This window comes from Meles meles, chromosome 18 (assembly GCF_922984935.1).
Source record: "Meles meles chromosome 18, mMelMel3.1 paternal haplotype, whole genome shotgun sequence".
Classification (NCBI taxonomy): domain Eukaryota; kingdom Metazoa; phylum Chordata; class Mammalia; order Carnivora; family Mustelidae; genus Meles; species Meles meles.
This window is the reverse complement of record NC_060083.1, coordinates 48570708-48592277: the sequence shown is the minus strand read 5'-3', so window position 1 is coordinate 48592277 and position 21570 is coordinate 48570708. Positions and strand designations below refer to the sequence as shown.

The window sequence follows — 21570 nt, the reverse complement described above, 5'->3', positions numbered from 1 at the left end:
TCCAGGGGGACACCCTGCTTAAATGAACTCTCACCCCATCTGCTTATTTTCATTAGGAGATGGCTTCCTCCCCAGCATCTGGCTATTTTTGATTGCTCTCAAACCATGGTATTTTTTTATTCTATCCTCCTTTTTAAAAATTTTTATTTATTTATTTGATAGAGAGAGACACAGTGAGAGAGGAAACACAAGCAGGGGGAGTGAAAGAGGGAGAAGCAGGCTTCCCGCTGAGCAAGGAGTCCAAGGCGGGGCTCGATCCCAGGACCCCGGGATCATGACCCAAGCTGAAGGCAGACACTTAACGACTGAGCCACCCAGGCGCCCCTATATTCTATCCTTTTTCTCTAAGTCTTCTTGGCCAGAGCGTTAGATTGGTGCAAGCTACCCTGTCATTTCCAGAAGCAAAACTCATTATCTGACATGCTTCTATTTTGCGTGTCTCTCCTCTTGTTCATAAGTTCCAAGGACTCTCTCTGTCTTTTCCACCACTATATCCAAAGCATCTACAACTCTGCCTGACACACAATAGTGCTTATAAATACTGGATGAACACGTGAATGAATGAATGAAACGATCAGTCAATCTCCTGTCTGGGTAACAATCACAACCAATTTGTCAATCTTTCTGTTCCCTATTCCAGCTGCCAAATTAATTTCCCTGAAACAGAGTCCCTGCAGCTCCTGTCACCGAGTGCTTACAACATTGTTAGGAGGCTGATGGGGCAGGGACATCGGTCCTCTGCATTCTTCAACAACGCCAGCATGTGGGTCCTCTCTGTCCCCTCCCCTCAACCTGCTCCTTCCTTTCCAGCTGCCCTCTAGGACCATAAACCAGTCCCATGACTTGGTCTAGGCCTGGATCCTCTAAGGACTGGGTATTTGATTCTCAAAACTCCCTTGCAGTGAGGACAGTCAGTAGTAACAGAAAGTGGCCCTTGGCAGGGGGTAGGGAAAGGGCCTGGGACCGGAAAAGGGAAAAAACAGTGCTTGCTTTTGTAGATGTTTCTCAGAGATGGGAATGGACAATGCAGCCCCAAAACGTCACAGGAGTCCCCAGCAGCCCAGGGGGTGGCACCCTTGCTCCCCCCCAACCAGAAAACCACACATGGTCTGAAAGGAGTCTAACCAGGCTGGCCCGCCATAATAAAAGGCAAATGAAGGCTCTGAAAGAGGTCCGTGTCAGTCAGGAGAGACAGTCCCAGGACCAGGCCACCTGCCCCTCGCTTGACAGATAGGGAAACAGAGGCCCAGAGAGGGGAAGAGGTTAGGACGCCCAGTCGCAGTACTGTTCAAGGCCAGTTTCCTCCTCTGTCACGTGAATCACAGCTGCAAGTCCCGTTTCCTCTGACATCCTGGGCTCTAGGTTCAAGGGCATCGATCGTCCTGGGGTACCTGTTATGTGTGTGGCATGTCCCAGGCAATACTGGGGCCATGAGGTGACTCAGCACTGTCCTAGTTAGAGAAGAACAGTGCGTTTGGATATGGCAGGACATGAGGCAAACAAGCCCTTAAAATCCAGGTGTCTGGGGGCGTAGGAGGGAGCTGTGCCTCCTGGGGGTGGGGAGACTCTGTGAAGACATGGATGGTCTGGAGGAGGCAGGGGTGGACAAGGCAAGTCGAAGAACTGCCTTGGCAGCAAATGAGAAAAGAACAAGGTATTTGGGAGCCAAGGGGAGGAGTGCAGGAGAGCTACAGAGCAGAGGGGAGGCTGAGGAGGATTCTCGGAGGTGGATCCCTGCGACTCTGCCAAGCTGTGGGCCCGGGGGCTCTCAGGAGAGCATTTTCCACCCCAGGTTTATTTTTTTTTTTTTAAAGATTTTATTTATTTATTTATTTGACAGAGAGCGACACAGTGAGAGAGGGAACACAAGCAGGGGGAGTGAGAGAGGGAGAAGCAGGCTTCCTGCCAAGCAGGGAGCCTGATGCGGGGCTCGATCCCAGAACCCTGGGATCATGCCCTGAGCTGAAGGCAGACGCTCAATGACTGAGCCACCCAGGTGCCCCTTCCACCCCAAGTTTAGAGGTGTACCTGGGCCATCACAGAAAAGAGGCTCCTTCTCCAGGGCCCAATGCAGGAAGAGATTGAGCCCAGCCTTGGCCGGGGTGGAAATGCTAAGGCGGAGAGGGCAGGGCACGAAGGTGTTTTGAGAATGGACCGTGTCCTTCGCATCCCTGCACTCAGCCAGCACACGAGCAGCAGCAGAGGGAGCTCAAGGCGCAGAAGCCTGGTGCCCCCATTGTGGGCACCTTACCCACCCCACAGCCTCACTCCACAGGCCTGGGGAGGAGCAGGTGTTGCTGCAGGAGTGGAAATGCCCCCTCACGAGGCATACGGTATGTCTCTCATCAAGGACAAAGACACCCTGCATTTGGATGGCAACTACACCATGCCCAGCACGGTGCTGGTATTCGTTCAATGAATGAATCAATAAATGAATGAAACCAGGCAGGGAACTGCGAGTTGAGCACATCCATCCATTCATTCATTCAACAACTATGTGTTGAGAATTTCACAGGTACCGAGAGTACAGTGGTGAGCAAAAGAGACAGGCTCTGGCCCCCTTCACCATATGGTCTGATAGGCACTGGGCTCCCCATGGAAGATCTGGGGATCATAACAGAAGCCTTGAACCTCGTTGAACTGCCCATACTCTCCGGCCTTTGTTTCTGTCGGCCCAACAAACTTCCCATCGCTTCCTTATTTATCATTTCCTTGCACCGTAATCTGGCTACAAGAGCGGGCTCGAAGTCTCACTCCTGGCCAGGAAGCGTGTCCATTCCCCCCACCCCCGGCACATAACTCAGGACTGATGGGAGCTCTCCCCTAGAATATGTGCTTTTCTCTCTCTGCAGAGATCTTGAAATTGGGGCTGCCAATGGCCATGTTTCCTGCCATGAGGAAAAGGAAAAGACCTTCCTGCTACAGACAAGAACGGAGACTCAGCTAGGCGTTCATCGTCCCAGCCCCCAAGTTCCTGTGGCTCTTCCTCCGGCCTGTGAATCATGGGCTCCTCTGCAGCCACATTCCCCTGGTCTGCTGAGCCTGTCTGCCCTGGGTTTCTGTCCTTGTAACCAAAAGAATCCTGACAAACACACAGTCCCATGTCTTGGAGCCAGAGACCTTCCCCCAGCCGCCTTACTCCCAGGAGGCTGTCGTTCCAGGATTCCCTCCGACCCTCAGACCAGCAAATGAGCCTCGGGGGCTTATCTGAGGAGGCTCTGGGACGCCATACTTCCACCTCGTCCTCCTAATCACCCTTCTGGCTGCTCCCCCAGAGGCTTTCTCACTCAGGCAGATGGCTCGCGTTTATGAAGCGCTGTACTTGGTCCTACGGGGGAATTAAACAATCCAGCCTCTGGTCCCCTGACATTTGCGATGAGACTGCAGGGGCAGAGAGGTCGAAGCAATCCATGACAAAGTTACAAGCAAGACATCAGTAAACTCGCCAGGTCCAATTCATACTGTGTGGCTGGGGATGAAGGTGCTACAAAGGATTTTCCAGGTAACTGACAGAAAACTGGAATCATTCTGCGGCGGTGACCTCAGGTCCTTGCTTCTCAGACATCCGGGTCATCCCCCTGGACACATATGCCTGTGCTCAGAAGCAGCCGGGTTTTGAAGCTATATGCTCGACGCTGAGTAGGCCCTGTCTCCTCCCTCCCTGTTGACCGTGGCCTCTTCTCCTTTCCCATCTGCTGTAAGGTACATGCAATGCTTTGGTGGAGTCCTGAGGCCGAGGAGAGAGGCTCAGAGCTGTCTGTCTCTCAGCTGTCCCAACAGCTTCCTGGGACTCAGGCCAGCGGCGAAGGCAGCCAGAGGTCTGACCTCGGATAAGACGGCTGCTCTCCATTACAAGTGGAGGACATCGTGCCCAAGGAAGCACAGGGCAAGTTAATTCTAGCAGAGTGCCTGGCACTGAGCAGACTCTCACTAAAATCTGAATGAGAGGCACATCGAGCAAAAGCCAGAGAGTCACCAGCAGGGACAAGAACAAAGGAGGGTGTGCCAAGGTGGGGGGAATGGCAGGAGCAGAGCCCAGGGAGGCAGGGACCAGCCTGGCTCAGCCTGGCTAGGGACCAAATCTGGGGGCTGACCAGATTGGGTGCCTGAGGGCATGGCAGGGTGAGGTCCAATGTTGAGCCTTTCGGCAGTCAGCCCCCCCTCCTTAGGCCTCCTCAGGCCATGCAGAGGGGAAGGGTCATCCCAGGGAGAGCCAGGGGCCGCAGGGCCACCAGCCAAGAGGAGCAGCTGTTTTCAATAAGCCATTTGGCCCTGAGGCCAGGCCTGGAAATGTTCCTGAGTCAGCAGAAACTGCCAGCCCCACCCTGTTGAAGGGCCAACCCTGGGGACTCAGCACCCCAGCCGGCTCCACCTTCTGCTAAAGGCTCCTTCCATGTGCACTGGACCTGGATAGGGGCGGGGGGGTGGTGTGGCATCCCTTCCACAGAGCGCCAAGCAGTTACATGACATGGAGGCTGGATGCCCTGTCTAACTTTGCAATATCCCCACCCAAAGGCTGAGCTCTTGTGGGCTTCTGTCTACCCTCCACCCTCCACCCTCCAAGCTTTTCACACTCTCCTCCCTCCTCCCAGTGGCCCCTGCATTCCAGCCGGGCCAAACTGCCTGCTCTCCGTTGCTTAAAGTGCATGTGATTCCACGGGGCTCATAGGGCCCCAAGTGCTGCGGTCACACGTGGGTGCGGTGTGTCTCCCTCTCTTCCTTCTCCCTTGCTCCCTCCAGCCACAGTGAGCTTCATCTATCACTCATTTCTAGAGATGCTCTTCTTCCTCCTTCCAAATGTGACATGCCCTGCCCGTTTCAGGATGACGTTAAAATGAACTCCGAGCAAGGAATGGGTTAAAAGGTGGGCTTGTCACCACCACCGGATAAACGCAAAAGGGGCGGTGTGAACAGGATGGTTGGGAACGGGATTATAAGTAAATTCGGAAAGGCAATTTTCACACTCCCGGCAACTCAGCCGCCCCTCCCCCGGGGGCCCCCAGGTGCTGCCAGGGCTGGCCCCTGGGGCACTCTGGGAATGCAAAAACTCACCCGCCCCAGCTGGCCCTCCTCCCGGCGATTTAGTGGTCTTTGATCTCACCCTCTGCCCACTTTTGCCTCCTCAAACTAAAGCATCACAATCAGTGTCGCCTGTCCTTTCCCAGTCCCCATCTTGCAGAATGAAACGCGGGTGCCGCCCGGCCCCGAAAGAAACCATCTCGCCTCCCAGCTCGGGTCGGACCGTTCGCTCCCAGGCAGCTCCTCTGCCCTTTCCCCAGCTCTCCTCCTCACGGGAGCATCCCAGGGGCGGAAGACCCCTTCCTCCTCACCCCGCCCGCAGGCGCCGAGAGCCACCGGCCCTCGGAGTTCTGGGTCATCGCCGTAGCGCCCCACTCCATGGTCGTACGCATCCCTCCTCCGTGCGCCCCCAACCTCGATCATGCGCCCTCCTCCTCGATCGCGCGCCCCCCTTCTTGGCCGCTCGCCCCCTCCGCGAGATGCCGCCCTCCTTGCCGGCGCCCCCTCTCGGCGGCGCTCCCCAAAGCGTTTCCGCGCCTGGTCTCCCTCCCCAATCCCCGCGGCGAGGTCAGCCTGCTGCGCAGCCCAGTCTGCGCACGGCGGCTCCGCGCGGCCCGCAGCCCCGGGCGCCGTCTGCTAGCCCGAAGCCAAAATAAACAGCCCCAAGCCACTTCCTTCCCCAGGGGGCCGCTTTCACAACGCGGGCCGGCTCCGGTCGCGGCAGGAAGCGGCCTTCTGGGCCAGCACCAGCCAACCCCACTGACCTGCCCGCCGGGGGCCAAATTCCGGAATCCGGACTGGAGCCTGACTGAGCCCGCGGCGCGCAGGAATCACCTGCCCAGCCCGGCCCACCCTTCGAGCCCTCTGCCGAGCCACACTGGGTTTATTTATCTGGAGGGGGAAGTCGCGAACTGATTAAGTCCATAAACTCTCCGACAGCAGAGCCTTTTGGGGCCCGAGCCACAGCGCCGTGTTAGGGACCCCATACCTGCCTGACAGAGGATGAAGGCATGAATGACTGAGAGAATTAATTTATTAGGAAACACTCAGGCAGATTTGGAGAGGGCAATTAAAAAAAAAAAAATTAGTTTGGGGGCGCCCGGGTAGCTCAGTGGTTTGAGCCTCCCGTTCTTGATTTTAGCTCAAGTCATGATCTCAGGGTGGTGAGATCCAGCCCCACATCTGGCTCCCGGCTCAGCGGAGTCTGCTTCTCCCTCCCCGCCCCCCCCCCCCTCTCAAATAAATAAATAAATCCTTAAAATCTAGTTCTGACAAAGTGGCTGCAGAGGTGTGTGGGGGTGGGGGGAGTAACCTAAGGCTCAAATATTAGAAGCCCCCCCATGCTCACTGCAGAGTCAACAGAAGAAAGAATTTCCTTTGGGCCTTTCTGGGTTTTCCAATTTTCCACACTGAAATAATTTTTTTAAAATGTAGACACCCACTCACGAAACATAAATGTGTAGAGAATTATACTGAATGTAATGGTTTGTTTGCTAGAAATTGAGGTTTCCGATATAAACATTTGATTCACTAGGAACATTTTGTGAACAATTTCCACGTAACAGTCTTTCAAAGGACACTTGAAAAATAGGGTGGGGGGGCGCCTGGGTGGCTCAGTGGGTTAAAGCCTCTGCCTTCAGCTCAGGTGATGATCCATTGGGCTCTCTGCTCAGAGGGGAGCCTGCTTCCTCCTCTCTCTCTGCCTGCCTCTGCCTACGTGTGATCTCTCTGTCAAATAAATAAATAGAATCGTAAAAACAAACAAACTAATAAAAAAAAAAACAGGCTGGGATTCCCACCCTGCTGCACAAGAAGAAGTCCTTATTGGCCTCTGTCTCTGGCTTCTCCACATCCGGGGCATTTGGCCGCGCGTGGTCTGGACTCACACTAAATGTTTGTCAAATGACAAAATGAATGCGAACTGAGGGATCTTAGAATTCATCATGTCAATCCTCTGGAATAGTAAAATCAAACACAAACCAAGACCAGACTTGAAAATTCCCCCTGCAGACAAAAATCAGTTTAGTCACCCAAGCAAATAATTTAGCTAACTTGGCAACACAAACAAAGCTACCTTGAAATGGGGTCGATACTTAACTTATGCCTCTGAAAATCATAAGCAAATCTTAAATGGATCCCCAAAATTGGTATGAGGCAACCACAGACCAAGGTCCTTTCATTTAGGAAAAGTCTAGTATTATAACTAGTCACTGTGAAGAATAACCAGTCACCACCTCCACACTATCCGAGCTGCTTCATAACTATACCTCGGAGCGCCATTCTGTGTTTTGGTTTGGGTGCTCCTGATTTACAGTCTGTATGGGGTGTGCACAAGAAACTTTTACTAATTATACATCAGTGATTCATCGGGTTTTTTTCTCCTGTTTTCTGAACCTTTGCAAGCATATGGAAACAAACATGGAAAGCTTCAGTTCAAGGATCCTCATGTACTGAAACACGACCTTTCCATTTGAACTACAACTTGTTAAAGTCTTAACGGGACAATGCCAGTCTTTGCTTACATAGGATGAGCGTGTAATTTGATGTCTAATATCGAGAATGGAAAGGGGAATTCGTAATAATTACACCAGTGCAACAAGCTTGAACCAGACCAGTCCGGGGCAAACCAGAACATAAGGTCACCCCGCACTTAAAAAAAGAGACACAAATCATGATGTGTAAATGTATCAAAGCGTTGAAGGTAATGTTTACTGTGGGCTTGCTAGGTACCAGCTGCTGGGTTCCAAGGCTTTCTTGTTGGTCCTCATAGCGACCCTCAGAAGTAGGTAAAATTCCCATCTCCACTGACAGAGGAGGAAAATGAGGTATTAAATGAGAAATGAGACATCTTGGTAACACAGCTGATAAGGGGCAGAGCTCAGATGCAGAGCTGAGCACCAAACAACTATTCCAGGTGCTTTATTATTTTTTTAAAGATTTTATTTATTTATTTGACAGAGAGACAGCGAGAAAGGAAACACAAGCAGGGGAGTAGGAGAGGGAGAGGGAGAAGCAGGTTTCCCGCTAAGCAGGGAGCCTGACGTGGGTCTCCATCTCAGGATCCTGGGATCATGACCTGAGCCGAAAGCAGACATTCATTTAATGGCTGAGCCACCCAGGCGCCCCATCCAGGTGCTTTAAATTGGTAACCCATAGGCGGGTTATATTTGCCCTTCACGGTGTGTGAAAAAAAGTGAGCCAACCCTTAAAAATCAAGAGACTTCACATAAAAATCTAGATTTACAGCTTCTCTTAGAAACACTGGAGGCGTGACAGCCCCGAGCCAACGTGCCCACGGGCAGCCACTCCCCGTGAGTGAGCGGAGCTGCCCGCTGGGCGGGGGCTTGCTAGCTTGCCACAGTCTCCACCCATCCCTCTTGCAACCCACCCCCTCAGTCCCTGTCCCAACATGAAGTGGGATGAGAGCGGCCACATATTATTGTGCTTGCGCAACTGATTTTATCAGAGAGGAGACACATGCTTCAGTATCCTGATCTCCATCAAGAATGATCAGAGAGCTGTGCCTAGTTCAGAACCAAAAATAAAAAGGGGGAAGGGTCCTCTAAATGAGGCTCCACAGCAACCACGATGTCCCTATGACATTCCTTTCAGGAGACATGAAACACAGCACAACATGACAAAAATCATGACACGTTTGAAAACGAGCTTTTGCTCCCCTCTCTGGCAATTTCCTGACCTTCTGATGTGGCAACATTCAAGGATGACTTGTTTGGTTCTAAAAGCAAAGCATGGCACTCTTTAAAGTTAACTGAATTTACAATCTCTTTTGCTTGGGAAACTTCAAGATCTCCCTAAAATTATACGTGGGAGATTCAGCCCTTGCTGACTTCTGCAGTGACAGGCCAATAGGACCTTCTCACACCTCGTCCTGGAGGCACTGCGGTGGAAGGATTGGAAGGGGAGGTCTGGACTCTGCCCGCCCAGGTTCAAGTTCCTGTGTGGGCCCTGGGGCTGGCTGCTTCACTTCTGCCGGCCTTGCTTTGGGGAGGACACGAATGAGACTCGTCTCCTGGGTTTCTGGGAGGATTAAGCAAGAAAATGCTTGAAGATGCTCTGTACCTGGTTAGCACTCCTTAACTAAAGGAAGGTCATTACTACTTCTTTAATATTTAAGCGAGAGCTTCGGCCCTGACTGGGGCTGTGAGCTCAAGAATCTGCTTGTTTCACAGCAGAGAGCCTGGGAACCCGGCTTAGGAGACACTGCTATCTGGATGAGAGGAAACGATAAGAGGAAATAAGGCCAAAGACTCGAGTGTTTAAGCTGGTCTTCAACAGAATTAAAAGAAAAATAAATTCACAGTCCAGATGTGGAATCCTATCCCCCCCTCGCCCCGGTTCCCATGGGTACCCTGGCAACCACCATTTGCTTCTGGCCTCTGAACTTCTGGACCCCACCCCAGGTGCGGCTGGAAGGGAGAAGCATGTAAAAGAGGTCGTCCAGAGTGTGACAGGGTAAAGTGGGGGGATCTCGGGGGGCGGGGCCAGGGCAGTCTGGGGGGCACTCTGCTCCCCGCCACATTCTGGCTCTGCAGAAATCAACTCCAAGGGCAGTTGTGAGCGGAAGATGAGGTCACAGAATAGGCAGCTGGAAGGGAGAGTGTGGAAGGAGGTGGGGTAGCGTCCACACTGCTGGGCCTGGCAGATGCAGGGACCGGAGCACAGAGTCAGCATGGGACCCTCTCTGGGGCTCGGGCAGCTGTGCAGCTATGTGGCCCCCTACCCAGAAGAAGGAGAGGAGGACAGGAAATCTCAGATTTTGCCTGGGAGTTCAGGTTGTGACCCTGCCATTAAAATCTAAATGACTTTAGGGAGCCCTGTTTTCTGAATTATAAAACACCCTCCCTGCCTCTTCACAGACCCGTGGGGAGATTTCTGGGCAGAGGTCTATGATTCTTTTAGGGTATGTCTCCCCCATTAACCAGTTCCTGGAGAATAGGAGCTATCTGTGTCTGTTCTATGTGTCTTCCCAGTGCGGGGCAAAAAACAAATGTTCCATGTGTCTGTTGAATTCAGCTGGACCAGGGGAGGGGGAAGCAAGCTGCACTGTGTCCTATGGGTAAGGGTTTAACATCCTCTAAATTATACCCTCCTTGAAAACAGATCTACAGGGCTCCTGGATGGCTCAGTTGGTTATGTGTCTGCCTTCCGCTCAGGTCATGATCACAGGGTCCTGGGATGGAGACCTACACTGGGCTCCCTGATCAGCGGGAAGCCTGCTTCTCCCTCTCCCTTTGCCGCTCCTCCTGCTAGTGCTCTTTCTCTAATAAGTAGATACAATCTTAAAAAAAAAACACAGATCTACATATGGACATTGAACATAAAGGAATAAAGGAAACACAATTATTTGTTGTGCCAGGAGGCTGGGATTACGTGTAACTTTCGATTATATTATCATCATGTTTCTAGGGCAAATGAAACTGAGGGAAGGGAGACACAGGGGATCTGAAGAACGCTGAAGAAACCAAATACTTCTGTATTTCCCACAGAACCCTATTCGGTGCTCAGTGTTTGTGAATTTAACTTGCTTTTGCTCAGGAGAGACACAAAAGGTCACATACACAACACCCTACCACCACCACCACCATTTATGACATCACTCAGACCCACAAAAATAACGCACTAGACCTGACCTACAAAGGAATGTCTGTGCTGTGCCCGCAATTTACTTCTCCTTCCCCACACTTTCACTCCCTTCTTCTGATTTCTTTCATACATTTTTTAGAACCATATAAAAAGGAATTGCTCCCCCAACCATCACTCTCTGATATTAACTGAAAATCATGGTGTGGTTAAGAGATGTGAGGTCCTAGATACAAGACCGGCTTTGAATTCCTGCTCTCAGACTAATCATCTGACCTCTTCATCCCTCCGTGTTGTCTTCTGTTCAGTGGAGAAATGGTTAGCGTGTGCCAGGAGCCACGCTGGGGGCTACCCACCAGGGAGTTGGCAGGACTGGTGGAAACCATGGATGGAAAGACCTCACCAGCCTGCCCAGCAAAAAGTGAGCTCGTGATAGTAGTAGCAACCTACATAGTCATAGGAGGGCAACTTCCCCAGAGGAGAATTTGGCAACATATATCAAAATCTTTCAGTGGTGCCCGGGTGGCTCAGTCAGTTAAGCAGCTGCGTAAGGCTCAGGTCATGAACTCAGGGTCCTGGAATCAAGTTCGGCGTTGGGCTCCCTGCTCAGCGGGGAGGCTGAGTCTCCCTCTCCCTCTGCTGCTCCCCCTGCTTGTGCTCTCTCACGCATGCACTCTCTCTCTCTCAAATAAAACCTTAAAAAACAAAACAAAAAAGCTTTCAAAAGCACAAGTGCTTTGACCCCAGAACTCACTTCATAGGAATTTAACGTAAGGAAAAAAAACAAACCTTAACTTAAGGAAATAATTAGGAATCTATGCAAAGATTTAACCACACAGCGTTATTTGCAACAGCAGTGATTGGAGGGAATGTCCAATAATATGGTGCTGAGTAACCTGAAATGTCCTCATGCAATGGCACACTTTGCAGACAATAGAAATACATTTTTTTTAAAGATTTATTTATTTATTTGACAGACAGAGATCACAAGTAGGCAGAGAGGCAGGCAGAGAGAGAGGAGGAAGCAGGCTCCCTGCCAAGCAGAGAGCCCGATGTGGGGCTTGATGCGGGGCTCGATGCGGGGCTCGATCCCAGGACCCTGGGATCATGACCTGAGCCGAAGGCAGAGGCTTTAACCCACTGAGCCACTCAGGCGCCCCTAGAAATACATTTTAAAAAGAGTATTTAGACATGGATAGAGGTTCACATTCTGATTAAACCAAAACCTAATGTGGGGCGCCCGGCTGGCTCAGTTGGAAGAGCATGTGACTCCTGATCTCCGGGTTGTTAGTTCAAATCCCATGTTGGGTGTAGAGATCACTTACATAAATGTTTCTTTAAAAAACCCGAATGTATAATATGATCTCATTTCTATTTTATTTTAAATCAAGTAAAGTCTGGAACAACATTTTTGCTTTCTTGTTCTTAAACTTGAGTGTCCAAGGGGCCTGGGGAGAAATCCATGTGCCCCGGCCCAGCAGCAGACCTACTGGATTAGAACCTCCGAGTAAAGGAGTATCTGGATTGTAAACGAGAGTCCCAGGCACACCAGAGTTCTAGAACCACTGTATACACTAAGTGTAAACAGTGCTTATCACTGACTTATGGGCTAGGGAGTGATTTTTTTTTTCTCTCTTTTCATTTTCTACAATGAACATATTTGCTAATTTAAAAAAGATAGAGGGTGCCTCTATCAGTCAGTTAAGCATCTCAGTCAGTTAAGCATCTGCCTTCGGCTCAGGTCATGATCCCAAGGTCCGGGGATAGAGCCCCACCTTGGGCTCCTTGCTCTACAGGGAGCCTGCTTCTCCCTCTAACCCTCCCCCCCGCTCATGATCCCTCTCTCTCTCTCTCTCTTTTATTTATTTTTAGAAGATTTTATTTATTTATTTGAGAGAGAGAGAGGGAGTGTGTGTATGTGTCCTTCGTTTCAAACTTACCCAGAAGTAACCTCAATTTATAAGTGCAGAGTTCTACACTAAAGTCAGTCCACCGGGAAAGGAAAATTAAAGGAATGAAAATTAAAGAAGAGATGGTCCCTGAGAGATGTATAGATGGAAAAAAGTACACACCTTGTCATGTGCCAAGGAACAGAGACCCCTAACAACAAAGAATGGGTAAGTCCAAAGGCGTTAAACTGATGTCAATGCACTAGATGCATACAGGGTTATCTGTAACAGTGAAATGAGAAATGATCCACAAGAGCACAAGAGGGGGTTGGGTCAGCAGGAGAAGCAGACTCCCGCTGAGCAGACAGCCCGACATGGGACTCGATCCCAGGACTCCGGGATCATGACCTGAGCCGAAGGCAGATGCTTAACCTGCTGAGCCACCCAGGGGTCCCATATTCTCCCAAATTTCTTAGTGATGAGATTTCAGGTAATTTTTCTTTTTCGGTAACTTTTCCCATTATTTGAATTGTGTGCTATAAGTAAGCGCAAGTTTTTACAATCATGAAAATGTATTTTTTAAAGTAATCTCTTCACCCAGTATGGGGCTCGAATTTATGACCCGGAGATTGAGAGTCACATGCTCTTCTGACTGAACCACCCAGGCTCCCTGAAAATGTATTCTTTTTTTTTTTTTTTTTTAAGATTTTATTTATTTATTTGTCAGAGAGAGTGAGCACAGGCAGACAGAGTGGCAGGCAGAGGCAGAGGGAGAAGCAGGCTCCCTGCTGAGCAAGGAGCCCGATGTGGGACTCGATCCCAGGATGATGGGATCATGACTTGAGCCGAAGGCAGCCACTTAACCAACTGAGCCACCCAGGCGTCCCTGAAAATGTATTCTCATCTTGAAAAAATATATATGGAATCTTGTCTTTTCACAGCCTCATTTATGTTCACTAACTGAAGCGTCCCACATGTTTAGATGTGCTGTTGAAGGCCTAGGGAAGGAAGGAGGGTTAGTCAATCAGAAAAGATGGGGGGATCTCAAGGGGGTCATTATGAGCCTTCCCATGAAGGGAAGAACCCAGTCTGACCCCAACGGGCTTTCTATATCTTACTAAAAAGATCAAGATTGTGGAGGATGGGAAGATTAAAGACACATTTCCCCAATACAAAAACCTTTTAAAAGATTTTTAAAGTAATTTCTACATCAACCTGGGGCTCAGACTCACAACTCTGAGAGTCGCAGACCCCACCTACCCAGCCAGCCAGATGCCCCCCAATAAAAATTTTAACTGAAAAACAAATGGGAAGATATTTGTAACAAAAACAGCAAGAAGCTTATATAAATCCATGAGAAAAAAACACAGATACCCCGATAATATTAAGCCACTAAGATCTGAAGAGGTAAGGTGATCAAGGATATGAATACCATACACAAAGAAAAAAATATCCATGTCCAATTAGGCTATGGAACATCTTTACAAGCACTTGGAACACTAGTAATGTTCTTACTTGCTGGATCTGAGCCCTGGTTACATGGGTGTGTTCAGTTTGTGAAAACTCATTGAACTGAACATTCATGTGTTCATTTTCCTGTACTTACACTATACTTAAAGAATTAAAAATTTTAGTGGTGCCTGGGCTGCTCAGCTGGTTGGGCGTCTGTCTGCCTTCGGCTCAGGTCATGATCCCAGGACCTGCACAGCAGGGGGGCTGCTTCTCCCTCACCCCCTCTGCTCATGCGCTCTCACTTTCTCTCTCTCAAATAAATAAAATCTTTAAAAAAAAAAAGAATTAAAAAACGTAAAAACAAGGGATTCAGGGGCGCCTGGGTGGCTCAGTCGTCGTGTGGCTGTGTGACTGCCTTCGGCTCAGGTCACCATCTAGGGGCCTAGGATGGAGCCCCGCGTCCGGCTCTCTGCTCAGCAGGGAGCCTGCTTCCTCCCTCTCTCTGCCTGCTACTCTGCCTACTTGTGATCTCTGTGTCAAATAAATAAAATCTTAAGAAACAAACAAACAAGGGATTCATAAGTACTAGATTCAGGACAGAGATTGGGTTGGTGGGAAGGAGGGGGAAAACAGAGGAGAAGCACATAGCTAGATCGAAGAATTGGACTGTTCTGTCTTGGATTAAGTGGTGGGTTCACAAATATTCATTACAGTTTAGTCAATATTTATTTATTTATAAAATAAAAGTAAGACCACGAAGGGAACCAAACAGGCCCGCATGGCATCCCTGGCTTTGCCACTCACCAGCTATGTAATCCTGGCTCTAAATTTCTCTGGCTCAGTCTCATCTGTGAAAAGGAGAATGAGAGACTTAAAATAGAGTATTTGTGGAACTGCCCAACACTGACTGTGACAGGCTTTTACACACTTAGCAAAGTGTGGTCTCCATTTGTTGCGCAGACACGCAGAAATTTTTGAAAAAGCAGAAAACTTTCGAAAACCTGTGCCCTAGCTTAGGCGCCTGTCTGATTTGCTCTCCAGTCTGGGACAAACGTGCTGCTGTCGGGCGCCTGCAGAATTCTGTGTCCTGCTGTTCAGTAAGGTCTCAGCCCCGCTGCCCCTTCTGTCAACACTGGACGGCTAAGTGCAAGGCCAAGAGGGGCAGGCTCGCGTCTGGAGGGCTGCTAACGGGAAGGGCGTCGAGGCGGGTCTCCACCGCCACATGGGGACCCTGCTCTAGCCTAGGGGACCGGCCCGCATCTTCTTCGGAAAATCAGCCTCGCCCTGAGGCTGATGAGCCTCCCGCTCCCGCAGGGGCTTCTCTGCCTGCAAGTGAAGGTTGTGACTCCAAACCGTCGCTTGAAAATAAAAGACGGGAGGAGCTGTGGGGGAAAACTGCAGCAGGGGACTCTACACCCACTCCCACCCCGCCCACCCCGCCCCCTAGACTCCTTCCGGCCCAGCACAGCCACGCAGCCTTGGCATGCAGAACCGCAGCCCCAGAGAGCACCCAGACCGCTGGGCCGCGGGGGGGTGGGGGAAGGACCGCCCTCCCAGGGGGCCTCTGATTGGCTCCGCGGAGTCACGTGCTGTGCCCTGGGACCAGTTACGTGATGGGAATCAGAGCTGCTGGAGTCACGTGGTTAGGTGAGGTGAAAGTTGCCCCTTGTGCCCCCATTGCCAAAAATGTAGACAAGTTCAAAGACAAAAAAGCCTTCTCTATAAGCACCACTGTCAGATACTATATAACACAATATAGTGTAGTACAGTAGAATATGACCTGTGACTTCCTTTAGGTTTTGATGTCACTTTTCTACCAATTTTGTCTATATACTCAAACTACGACATATGTTCATGTATATATTATAAATACGCATATATAACATATAGATGTGTATGTAATATATGTATATTTAAATATAGGTATACATCTATATGACATCTATACGACATCTATGCAGATACATCATATCTATACACACTTTTCTACATCTTGTTTTTGTACCTAATATTTCAGCAAAAGGATTTTTCTGTCTCCAAAAACTTTTGTAAAAAACCATTTTGATGGCTGTATGATATTCCATGAGGTGATATACCACATTTCATTTGTTCATTATTAATAGTCTTCAACTTAGGGGCGCATGGATGGCTCAGTGGGTTAAGCCTCTGCCTTCGGCTGGGGTCATGATCTCAGGGTCCTGGAATGGAGCCCTTCATCCTGCTTTCTGCTCAGCAGGGAGCCTGCTTCCCCCTCTCTCTCTGCCTGCTGCTCTGCCTACTTGTGATCTTTCTCTCTCTGTCATATAAATAGATAAAATCTTAAAAAAAAAAGTCTTCAACTTATAAAGAAGTTTTCCTAATGATAAATAATGGTATATTGAATATATTGTTACATCAGTCTTTGTTGGTACTACTGTCAGGGCTGAAAAATGGTACCTTGTTTGTCAGTAATTTAAAAACATGTTCTGTAGGCTTATTAGACATTGCTACTCGTCTTCTCTGTGAACTCTGCTCACAGTCTATGCTGTCTTACCTATTCTGATTTTAGATGCCTGAAAACTACTGGAGTTCTTGTGTTTTTCCTCATTGGCTAGATCCCTCTTTCCTGGTCATTGTTCTTATAAAATTTCATTTAAGACCTTTTCTTGTCACAACTTCTCTCACTAATGCTAACCACTCTCCTGATTCACAATAGCACAGATCACTTTTGCCTCTTTCTTATATTTTATACTGATGGGATCATATGGCACGAGACCGCTTGCACCTGGCTCAGTGTTGAGAGCTTCATGCACACTGTTTCATGGAGTTGTGGATTGTTCATTCTTATTGCTTTAAAGGTTTTATTTATTTATTTTTTATTTATTTGAGAGGGAGAGCACATGAAGGAGTGGGGAAGAGGCAAAGGGAGAGGGAGAAGCAGACTCCTCACTGAACAGGAAGCCTGACATGGTGCTCCATCCCAGGACCCTGAGATCATGACCTGAGCTGAAGGCAGACACTAAACCAAATGAGCCACCCAGGTGCCCCTGATTGCCTTATACCACTCACTTGTGTGGAGCTACCACAATGTATCCCTTCTACTATTGATGGGCATTTGGGTAGTTTTCAGCTGGGGCTGGATTTCAGTATGGGGCCATTATGAATAGCGCTGCTGGGAACAACTTTGCTTTTTTAGGTGTTCCTTTCCTTGGTTTAGTTGAATTTCCTTAGATTACCTACTAAAAACAAAGGGGAAAAGGTATATTTTATCTTTTTAATGGAGAGATCTGGTAAACAATCTGAACCAAGTGACCAAAGTTAGCAATAGTGGAACAAACCTACTTGATGTGATACAATGGAAAGGACACAGCATCACCCATGTACATGTCTTTCCAAAAATGTTTAACGTGAATGCATTCAGTGAATCTCAGACAAATATAGACTGCAGACATTCTACAAAACAACTGGCCTGAAGTCATCAAAAAATGCAATGAATGCTGTAAAAGACAAAAAGACCAAGTCACTATTCTAAAATAAAAGAGATTGAAAAGACAGGACACTGAATTGGATCCTGGACCTTAAAAAATAAAAACAAAACAGCGGGAAGAGGATATTATTGGGACAACTAGAGAAATCCAAACACACATTGCAAAAAGAACTGCTGTACAATATACTTCTTGAATATCATTATGGTACTACGGTTATAAAGGAGGATGTCTTCATTTTTAGTTGATACATGGTGAAGTATTTAGGTGTGAAATGTCACTCCAGCAACTGCCTCAAAGCTTCACCAGACACACACACACACACACACACACACACACAGAGTGAGGTAAAGCAAATGTGGCAACATGTTAACAGGTGGTACTTCTAGCTAGCAGTGGATGAGTGCTCACTGTCTTTTCAGCTTTCCCAATGGTTTGATAAAGAGTAGGATACCAATGGGTTTTTTTTCCACTCAATATTATATCTCTAAGTTCACCCAGATAATACATGTAGCTGAGGTTCACTGGTTTCACCGCTGCATTATATCTCACTGTGTGCCTATACCCTGTAATTTATCCGTGTCTTTCTTTTTTTAAAGATTTACTTATTTAGTCTTTTCCTCTCCGGCTGCTTGAAGCTCGGCCGCCATCATAAATGACACAGTAACTATCCAGACCAGGAAGTTCATGACCAACCGACTACTTCAGCGCAAACAAACGGCTATTGATGTCCTTCATCCTGGAGAGGCAACGGTACCTAAGACAGACATTCGGGGAAAACTGGCCAAAATGTACAAGACCACACCAGATGTCATATTTGTATTTGGATTCAGAACCCATTTTGGTGGTGGCAAGACAACTAGCTTTGGCATGATTTATGATTCCTTGGATTATGCAAAGAAAAATGAACCCAAACATAGACGTGCAAGACATGGTCTGTATGAGAAGAAAAAGACCTCAAGAAAACAGCGAAAAGAACGCAAGAACAGAATGAAGAAAGTCAGGGGGTCTGCGAAAGCCAATGTTGGTGCTGGCAAAAAGTGAGCTGGAGATTGGACAACAGAAGGAGTGAAGATGCTGCAGTGGCTTTATCGGGGATGATTGTGCAGATTTTTCATGAGAGGATTAATAAACTAAGAATGTTAATGTGTCAAAAAAAAAAAAGATTTACTTATTTATTTCAGAGAGAGGGAGTGAATTTCAAGCAGACTCCCCGCTGAACTCAGAGCCCAACACAGGGCTCGATCCCATGACTCTGAGGTCACGACCTGTGCCAAAATCGAGAGTCAGACGCTCATCCAAATGAGTTACCAGGTGCCTCCATCCATATGTCTTTCAATGCACATTTTCTTTTGGTTTGGGCTGTTATAAACAGGGCTTCTAGGTTCTTTCTAAACCACCATTGCTCTTATATCCTCAGAGCCTTCAGAAGTGAGGTTAAAGATCTCTAGGGTTGTACCAGAAAATCCTTCCTCAGGGACCCAGACAGACTACAAGGCTATTTCCAGTTGAATTCCTACTTGCCCCGGCTGGTCTCACTTGGGGCTATTCTCACTCCTCTCAGAGAGGTTCCTGACCCCATGTCTAAGATTTCAGAGGTGTCTGGCTCCCATCTTTTTCTTTTTTTTTTTTAAGATTTATTTATTTAATTGGGAGGGGTAGGCAGAGGGAGAGAGGTTTTTGTTTTGTTTTTTAAGATTTTATTTATTTGCCAGAGAGAGAGAGCGTGCACAAGCAGGAGGAACTTGAAGAAGAAGGAGAAGCAGGCTCCCCACTGAGCAAGGAGCCCGATGCAGGACGCGATCCCAGGACCCTGAGATCATGACCTGAAACGTTTAGTGACTGAACCACCACAGCGCCCCTTCCATCTTTCTTTTGATGAACTTAAAAATTGCAACTAAAATGGGAATCAGTGAACATTTGACTCTATTTACGCTGCTTCATATTTGGGGGGGATTACTTTCAAAATACAAGCTTCAGGAAGGTAGAAACCGTGCCCAGCTTGTTCACACAGTGTCCTCAGCACCATACTATACTATGCCTGGCACATTGGTAGTGCTCAGGAAAACAGAACCAAAACAGGTAAATGAATGGGTGAAAAGATGAATGTCCATGTCAGGCATGCCTCTCCGCTTGTTATGGGCATGTGTATATTATTTTGTAAGATTGCCTTGTGGTCATGAGAAGTCGCCTCGTTAGACTTACGTCTGTGTACAGACATTAGCTGTGTATCTGTCATGTAGAGTTACATAAATTGTCCGTCGTGTTAAAGGTATCTTAGTTTGCTTAGCCATAATCTTATCATCTGGCATTTAAATGATTTCATTTGTTTTGTTACTATAAATAGCACTACTATGAGCATTTTTTTTCTCCTTGGGATTAATGCCTTATAAATCCCCCAACGTGGAATTATGAGGTCAAAGGCCATGAAGTCTTGCATAACTAGTTTCTTACATATCGTCTGAAAGACTGAATCCTGAAAAACTGAACCAATTTATAATTTATAGTGCGTTAGTCATAGATACTGCTTTTTCCATAACTCTGCCAAGAGGAGGTGTTCTGGTTTTGCTAGTTTAACTACATATATTTTTTAAAGATTTTATTTATTTATTTGACAGACAGAGAGAGATCACAAGTAGGCAGAGAGGCAGGCAGGGGGCAGGGAGCCCAAAGCGGGGCTCCATCCCAGGACCCTGGGATCATGACCTGAGCAGAAGGCAGAGGCTTAACCCACTGAGCCACCCAGGCGCCCCAAGTTTAACTACATATTTAAAGAAAGTTAATTTCTTTAATTTCTCATCATCTTGGCACTTTCCACATGACAACTTGCCATCGGAACTGCCCCCAATGTGATCAGCTACGAATTTATCCATATCCAAATTAAATTTTTCATTGTAATCCAGTTGCCCAATGACATTTAGAAGTCAAGATTCTTTTCCCTATTAGTGTGTTGCTTCTGGTTAGGTCTCCCATTAAGTTCTTTTTTTTTTTTTTTTAAGATTTTATTTATTTATTTGACAGAGATCACAAGTAGGCAGAGAGGCAAGCGGAGAGAGAGGAGGAAGCAGGCTCTCTGCTGAGCAGAGAGCACGACGTGGGGCTTGATCCCAGGACCCTGAGATCATGACCTGAGCCGAAGGCAGAGGTTTTAACCCACCGAGCCACCCAGGCGCCCCTCCCATTAAGTTCTTACGATGAGTTTAAATCTACTTCAGGAATTTATTCCAGTCCGTCATGTTTTCTGTTTAATTCAGTGGTGTATGTTTTTCATGATTGTGACATCATCTAAACTCTGGAAGGGTAACTCTCCTTATTGCCTTTTTACTACAAAAAAACTTCGATTCATAAGAAAAAAAAAATTTGTAGCCACCTGAGGGGATGGATGTTAACTGAACTTGCGGGGGCAATCATTTCACAATGCATATGTATCTCAAATCACTACACTGTATACGTGAACGAATCCATTGGTATATGTCAATTATACTGCAATAAAACAGCAGCGGGGGGACCTCTTTGGAACACTTGTCTGCTCTTTCTTTCTTTCCTTTTTTTTTTTCCCCAACAAGGACTTGCTAAATGCCACTGTGTTCTGAGTGCTGTGCTGGGCCAGGGCTGTAAATGCCTGTCCAGGAGGCCAGGAAGGGAGGAAGTGGCCATGAGGAGAGGAGCTCTGAAAAGAAAGGCTTCTTCCAGCTGAGAACAACTGGAAGGGCTCAGGTCTGCCTGCCTGGGCTCTCTCATTCTCTCTCTCTCTGACAAATAAATAAATAAAATCTTTCAAAATAAATAAATAAAATGGGGTCCCCTCTGAGTAAAAGGAGTATTTGTGTGTGTGTGCATACTATAAAAACCAGAAGATGACATCATGAATGACTGACAGGGGTTACTACAAGCCATGGGCTGAGGGGAGGGAGGACCTCAAACTGTTTACACTTGACTTCTGTATGGTCTGTGTTCTGCTGAGCAAGCATTCTTCACACTGAGGTTATCGACAGCATCCGCCAGACTGCAAGGTGGGCAGGAGGAGGGTCGCTGAAATCAGTAATTAGGGAGCCTTGCGACAAGGGGGAGGCAGCACCCCACAGTGACCAGTGCTCAGGGAGCAGCTCCTGTTTGCCTGGAACCGTCTGGGGTTTCACACTGAC

General features: G+C 48.0%; 2 protein-coding genes across 3 annotated transcripts in view; one reads left to right on the top strand and one right to left on the bottom strand.

Annotated features, from left to right (window-relative positions):
- MRC2 (mannose receptor C type 2) overlaps nucleotides 1–21570 on the bottom strand; it is a 55177-nt gene that overhangs the window by 28023 nt on the left and 5584 nt on the right. The gene's annotated exons all lie outside the window — the stretch shown is intronic.
- The window catches only part of LOC123929308 (40S ribosomal protein S24-like), a 576828-nt gene continuing 557593 nt past the window's right edge, over nucleotides 2336–21570 (top strand). The window contains exons 1-4 of the mRNA XM_045984822.1: nucleotides 2336–2404; nucleotides 5180–5243; nucleotides 5342–5420; nucleotides 18064–18493. Coding sequence (XP_045840778.1) covers nucleotides 2336–2404; nucleotides 5180–5243; nucleotides 5342–5420; nucleotides 18064–18469 — 618 coding nt within the window. The 3' untranslated portion in view covers nucleotides 18470–18493. The remainder of the gene's footprint in view (nucleotides 2405–5179; nucleotides 5244–5341; nucleotides 5421–18063; nucleotides 18494–21570) is intronic.